The sequence below is a fragment of the Macadamia integrifolia genome, chromosome 14 (genome assembly GCF_013358625.1).
Source record: "Macadamia integrifolia cultivar HAES 741 chromosome 14, SCU_Mint_v3, whole genome shotgun sequence".
Taxonomy (NCBI): Eukaryota; Viridiplantae; Streptophyta; class Magnoliopsida; order Proteales; family Proteaceae; genus Macadamia; species Macadamia integrifolia.
The window spans coordinates 594513-601179 of NC_056570.1; the positions used below are offsets into that span (position 1 = coordinate 594513).

Sequence of the window (6667 nt, forward strand, 5' to 3'; positions counted from 1 at the left end):
TTTTTTTTTTTTCTGTTTTTTTTAATGAATTTTGGGTTGAATTGGTTTTGATCTTGTTTTTTAAATTCGATTCAATGTCTTAATTTCTAATTTCAATGCGATCCGATTTGATTTCGATATCATAATACCACAATCTGAAACATGATATAATAGCTCATATTGGTTTCCTTGGTTCAGGCTAGGTTTTGACACCCCTATCTATGCTTCTTTATGTTCGCTCACATTGAGCTTAACACAACTCAAGAAAAAACATTGCACTTTTTTTTTTCAAGAAGAGACATTACCAATTTTGACTAAGAGGACTTTGTTGACTTGGAATCATATAGTATTTTGCCCATTGTTAAAAAGATGGTTGTAGCCAAAATTTGTAATGTTCAACGCAGGTTTGTGTAGATGGATCCTTGAATTAAGGGTGTCAATTGGTTCGGAATCAGGTATTAAGTCCGGTTTTGGTTTTGGTTTCAATGAGTGTTAGTGTGATCCAAAATCGGACCAAGTCTCGTCTTGGTTCTAAAAATTGGTACTCGTACTCGATCTATCCAGTTCCGGTCCAATTATGGTTCCTATTTGGATTTTGTATTCGGTTTTTATTTGGTTACAATATCCAGTTTCAAATTCGATGTTGTTATGCAGTTGCTATTCAAAAGAAAAAATATAAATGTTTATTCACTATGTTATTAGTCTTCCCCGACAAAAGAATTAAAAAAAAAAAAAATCATGAGCTATCAATCATCTATTGAACTTCTAATATCGTTAATTTCACTACTTTAAAACACAATATGCAGAGAAAAGGAAGAACAGAATACTTCAAATCCAGTTTGGTTAGAACTGTCAGTTCTTAGCATAAATCCAGATCCGGAATGAACTGAATTATAAATACTTATTTCAGATCCAGGATTTAACCATATTATAATGGGTTGGATTTGGTTCAGGGTATTCAGTCTGGATCTGGATTCGGATTCGGTTTTTAGTTTCGGTTTTGATTTGACACCCTTACCTTGAATTCCTTTCTTACCAAATCATTTCATACGTAGCTTGCTTCCTACTTCATAGGCGTGAGACTCATACTCGGGTAAGTGGAATGTGAATCTGTTGTGAGTTCAAGTCTTGGCATGCCCTCAATCCATCACAATTTGAGTTAGCTGGTTGTGGGTTTGAATCTTGACATGCCCACTATCGTCCATTGGTTCTGCGGAAACGCTACTTGCCGTACAGGAGCTTGTCCTAGGGGCTATGATCACTACCATGGAACACCCTTTTATTATTACCAAAAAAAAAAAAAAGGAATTTGTTTTTTTGTTTGCCTTTTCAATAGTTGATAAAATATCTAGTATTGCTCTCTCTTTGCCACTTTGGTGGTGTATGCTGTCTAAATGAGGAGTTCTAACTACCAAAATTGTTGTTCAGTTTCTTGAATTAAGTTTCTATTTCTGCTGGAATTTCTAACAACTGTGCTAGGATATCTAGGATATCTAGTTTTTTAAATAATGGGCCTTTTTTTAAAAAAATTAAATTAAATTACATCCCAAATTTAATGTATTTTTCGGGAGACTCATCAATGACGGCTTCTCTGTGAGAGGCACTCTAGAAAAATGGATGAAGATTGAGATTTCTTGTAGGTTCTTTCATTTGCACAGGGAAACCATTTGGCATGTAACTATTGACATTTGAGGCTCTCTTATTACGGGTTTTTCCAAAAGAATATAGACTTCTAAGCCGTTGGGCTTAAAAACTGATTTTTTTCTTCCGATGTTCAAGTTTTTTATCACTCATCTTTGTTAGTCTGTTTTTCATTGATTCTTTGAGGTTATGGCTAGAACTCTTATTTTATTTGGTCTCACATGAAATAGGTGATTGCTACTAATATATGTCCTAATCCTCTTTCTGTCCCTTCTAACATTAACCACTAGAATTCTGATTTGAATCTAGTTCCTGATTATGTGAAAATTCCCTCTTGTGAGTCATTAATTTCACGTAAATTTTATGATGATAAGAAAAAGAATTGATGCAAAAGCCCAAGGCCTTCTTAAGGGCTAAAAAAAGCCAATGATAACAAGGCAAGTAGTGAAAATTTGTTGCGATTCAAAAAATCTAGAGAATCTGTCTGTGGGATCGTCCAAGTGTTCATGGTCATAAAATGATCTTGACCTTTATTTTACAATAAAGTTTGGAATGCAAATAGTACATATGAGACCTTGCAAGTCGTTTCCACCCCAAGGGGGAAGAGAACTCTTAACAAAGAAACAAAGGTGATGTCAAGACTTCATCTAAAAAAATATTATTTTATTTAAACAAAAAAAAAAGAAAGAAAGAGGTGATGTTAAGAGTATCCGAACCAATAAGACGTTTCCAGAGGCAGACTGGTATTGTTGTTGTTGTTTTTTTTTTTTTACGAGTTCTAGAGGATTCTTAGTGTGGATTTGAAACGTGTCATAGATAATCATGGGTAGAAATCCATTCGTATTGAGGATAGAGTTGAGTGAAGTTGGACCACTTGTATTTTGGTCCCACATTTACAATAATCTGTAAAATTATCTCTTATCTGCTTTCTCCACTTGTCCCACCCACCAGACAGGCAAGTCTTTTGATTCTTGCCTGTTGCGGTGTTCCGTCTCGCAGAGTCACAGTCGTCGTCGTCGTCGTCGTCGTCGTCGTCGCCGTCGCCGTCGCCGTCACAGGCCAGCCCAACGAAAGATCAAATCCAAACTCCAAAGCCCTAAATATACTGTAGTACTCTCCTACTATACCAGCTTACTCGTCCCGCAATGGCAACGGTATTCGCTTGCACGACTTCTCAAGCAAATCTGCATTCCTCCTCTTACTCCTTGCTATCTCTGCAGCAATCTCCGGCCGCAGCCATTTTTGTAATGGCCGCCTCTACCTCGAGCTCCACAATGCATCATCCATACGCTGGATTGTCGTCCCGTAATTCCTTCCTCTTCAACCACTATTCTGCTCTCTCCCTCTCTCCCCTAATCAAATCTAATCAGGCTTACCTCTTGAAGAAGATGAACACGAATAAGAAGATGCTCCCTGTCGTTCGGATGTCGTGGGACGGCCCGCTTTCCTCCGTCAAATTTATCTTCCAAGGCAAAAATCTAGAGGTTTCTCTCTCTCTCTCTCTCTCTCTCTCTCTCTCTCTCTCTCTCTCTCTCTCTCTCTGTCCTTGTTCCATTTTGGCCCTGCCTTTTTATCTGTTTGAAGTCGAAGAAACTTGCTTGTGTAATTCCAGTTGACAGATACAGTTAAGCGTTATGTAGAGGAGAAAGTCGGTAAGGCCGTTCAGAAGCATAGTCACCTCGTGAGAGAAGTCGATGTCCGGTTATCCGTTCGGGGTGGAGAGTTTGGAAAGGGCCCCAGGCTGCATAGATGCGAGGTGCTTCCCTCAAACCCTAATGCCTTGGCTTCGATTCAATACCCCAATCCTCCCTCCCCGTTGCCAATTGAGTTTGACATCTTTTTGTGAGCCATTGTCTTGAAGATTGTGGAATTCTTCTTTTAGGTAACATTGTTCACGAAGAAACATGGTGTGGTTCGAGCAGAGGAGGATGCTGAGACGCTCTATAGCAGTATAGACTTGGTTTCCTCAATCATCCAGAGGAAACTAAGAAAAATTAAGGAGAAAGATTCCGATCACGGTCGGCATATGAAGGGTTTCAACAGACTAAAAGTTCGAGACCCGGACGTCCAAGTCTTGGAGGACAATCTGGAACCAGTTTCTCAAAAGGAGGAAGGAGACCAAATCGATGAGGTATTCCTCTTCTCATAATCTTCTTCTTAATTTTCCACTTTTCCTCTTTTTAATTGTTTTCGGTTTATTGACATGTTTATTTGCATTTGGCCCATAGTTATTATGTTCATATACATTATCACTTTCTGTTCTGTTCCAATTTGCAACCGCATTATTTGTCTAAACTCTTGGTAGGATTTATTGTTCATTGACTCATTTTGAAGTTCTGTTTCTGTTTTCTTTGGTGAAATTTCTGGTTTCACAATGGAGAAACCATAAGGATTGCTGCAGTGAATCAGTACCATCCATGAGTACAATTGTCACTGACTGTAGAAATAAGATCGATTTGTCTAAGGTTTTTTGTCTAAGGTTTAAGAGGTATTTATTGGCTTAGGATTAGATGGTACCCTAAACAGTATCAGGGGACTAAGAAGATATTGTTTGGATGAAGCAATAAAAATATCAAGAGCAGCAGGAATTATTGTGGAATCAAGCCTATGATCCTTCCTAAACTCTGGCAGAATGTGAAGCACTGACTGGGGAAAATAAAGTATGAAAATAAAGTATCAAAAAGTCAGTTTGGATCAATAACTGTGGCTGCTTTCCGTACACAAGTAACTAATGGAAGAAGGAACTTCACAAGTTCTTAGTTGCTCACAGAAAGCATATCATAGGGTAAAAGAAAAACGTTTGATTATATATGTTAACCTAGAAGCATGTATGATATTAAGTAGTGTTTAAAAATAGAACAAAGAGAAAGTGAGGTATGAGCTCATTGCACTAGGCTTAAAATGGAGGTCTTCTAGTTTGTATAGCCCTTAATTTTATTTACAGTTCTCCCTTTCCTCTTATCTACTCACATTCTAATATCTCTCCTTCTATATCCTTGTGTTGTTTCGTTTCAACTCCAATTGTTTATCCTCTTCATTAACTGATCTGTATTACTCACAACCTGCAAGTGTTTAATGAAGCCATAGCTATTCTGTCTCCTAACTGTTACCTGGATATTAAACCTTTTAAAAAATAGATGCAATTGCTGAACTGATTCAGATTCAACCAGCTGAAATAAAGTTCCAGTTTGAATTCTGATTTCAGTCTCTTAGCTTCCCACCTAGTCAATTCCTAGAATGTTAGAAACCTAGATTGTCCTGCATTAGTTAATACTCTTACAAGTGAAAGAATCTGATGTTGTAAAATATAGGTAGATCAACCAAATTAGGATGTGCTTTGATAATATAGAAGAATAAATTCAAACAACTATAAGGCTTGATTCATGAAACAGCTATAATTGTATTAATCATCAACTACATATAAACAAGATCTATTGAATCATTATCTTACCCTTTTTTTTTTTTTTGGGGGGGGGGGGGGGTGGGAGGAGGGAAGACTTTCAGATCGTTTGAGTACAATAATAGTATCTCACACCTTTTTTTTCTTCCACTGAAGGTCCACAGAAAATGTACTAATAAAGGAGAAAAATAGTATTACAGGATTAATGGCCTCGGCATTTACCCAGACGAGATACAAGTACAAAAAAATCCCACTATAATAGGCTTATCACCTTTGGAATCGCCATCAGAAAGAGAACCTACCATAGTGAAACACAAAATTACTCAAAACTTGAAATTTCCCAAAAGCATCCCACATGACCCCATGTCCACAAAATCAGGATGGTGATCCATTAGAAAAGAAGAAGATTTTGCTACCTTCCCAGCATTCTTGATGTTCCTTTCATGTCCTCCAATTCTGGGAAAATCATGAAAGTCCTGAATGCAATCTAGGGTATCCCCAGAATGAGCTTAGGATGGTTATGATGGCTGAAAAGAGCAAAGCAGGTTTTCTTGGACCAAACTACCATGGTGATCTTATTATTCCTTAAAATCGTATCAAATGTATATAATATAACTCCTACACACTTCATGGGAGAAATTTTAAGCTTGCATCACAGTTGAGTAGAGAATTTGAAGAAAAGTTGCCTTTTCCACCTTTTTACATGGAAACAAATGGATCCTATCGAAAATTCTTGCCTTTTTTTCTGATGGGGACGCGGAACGGAATAGTCAGCTGTGATTCTCCTAATTGTGTCGTTGAACAAGTCTCCCCTTCTTCATTGTGTGTTTTAACTGTCAACATTTCATTTTCCTGTCAGCTGCTTGATGTTGTATCCCTTTTAGAAGCTGACTGTATTGTATATATGGAGATCTCATTCCCTCAAAAATATCCATTTATCTCAATGAGTTTAGTTTTTACCCAGAATAGAAAAATCTCTTGAAGGTCTTTTCATTGCAATGCCTTTTATGTTCAATTGTTTCATTGTCTTTTTCTATTGATTTTTTCAATTGATATTTGGTGTAACTTCCAGGTTGTTCGCACAAAATACTTTGAGATGCCACCGCTGACTGTCACTGAAGCCCTGGAGCAGTTGGAGAATATTGATCATGACTTCTATGCCTTCAGAAATGAAGAAACCGGTAAGGGACTTTTGTCTTCCCCAGCCCTGCTTGGATATTTTCATGTTTCACAGGCTAATGGTGAAGGTGTGCCATCCCTTGGCTCCAGGTGAGATTAATATTCTGTACAAAAGAAAAGCTGGAGGATATGGGTTGATTATTCCTAAAGGCAATGGCGAAACTGAGAAGATAAAACCAGTGGTTGGAGAACCAATAAAGGAGCCCTCTATGGTAGAGAAGACGGGCTGATGTTACTGGAAGCTATTAAAGTTCAAATTGACAGGAGAATTTCTGAAGGGAGACTACTTACATGTAAGAGATGCAGAGTTTATCCAACTTGATATGGATCTGATCCTGGAGATATTGAATCATGGATTCATGGGCGAGAGATTTGTAGGACATGTACCATGTCAGTCCAAAACTGAGGGGTTGGGGGATGAAACACCCCCGTCATCAACCTTTTTAATTGACCTGTCCGTCTCATTCC

General features: G+C 37.8%; 1 protein-coding gene across 1 annotated transcript; it reads left to right on the forward strand.

Moving 5' to 3' along the window:
- Positions 1-2541: 2541 nt before the first annotated feature.
- LOC122061491 (ribosome-binding factor PSRP1, chloroplastic) lies at positions 2542-6656 on the forward strand. The gene is made up of 5 exons (XM_042624761.1): positions 2542-3104; positions 3233-3376; positions 3503-3751; positions 6093-6201; positions 6290-6656. Exons 1-5 carry the CDS (start codon positions 2766-2768, stop codon positions 6427-6429), a joined length of 981 nt encoding a protein of 326 aa, XP_042480695.1. The 5' UTR covers positions 2542-2765; the 3' UTR covers positions 6430-6656.
- The last annotated feature ends 11 nt before the right edge of the window (positions 6657-6667 follow it).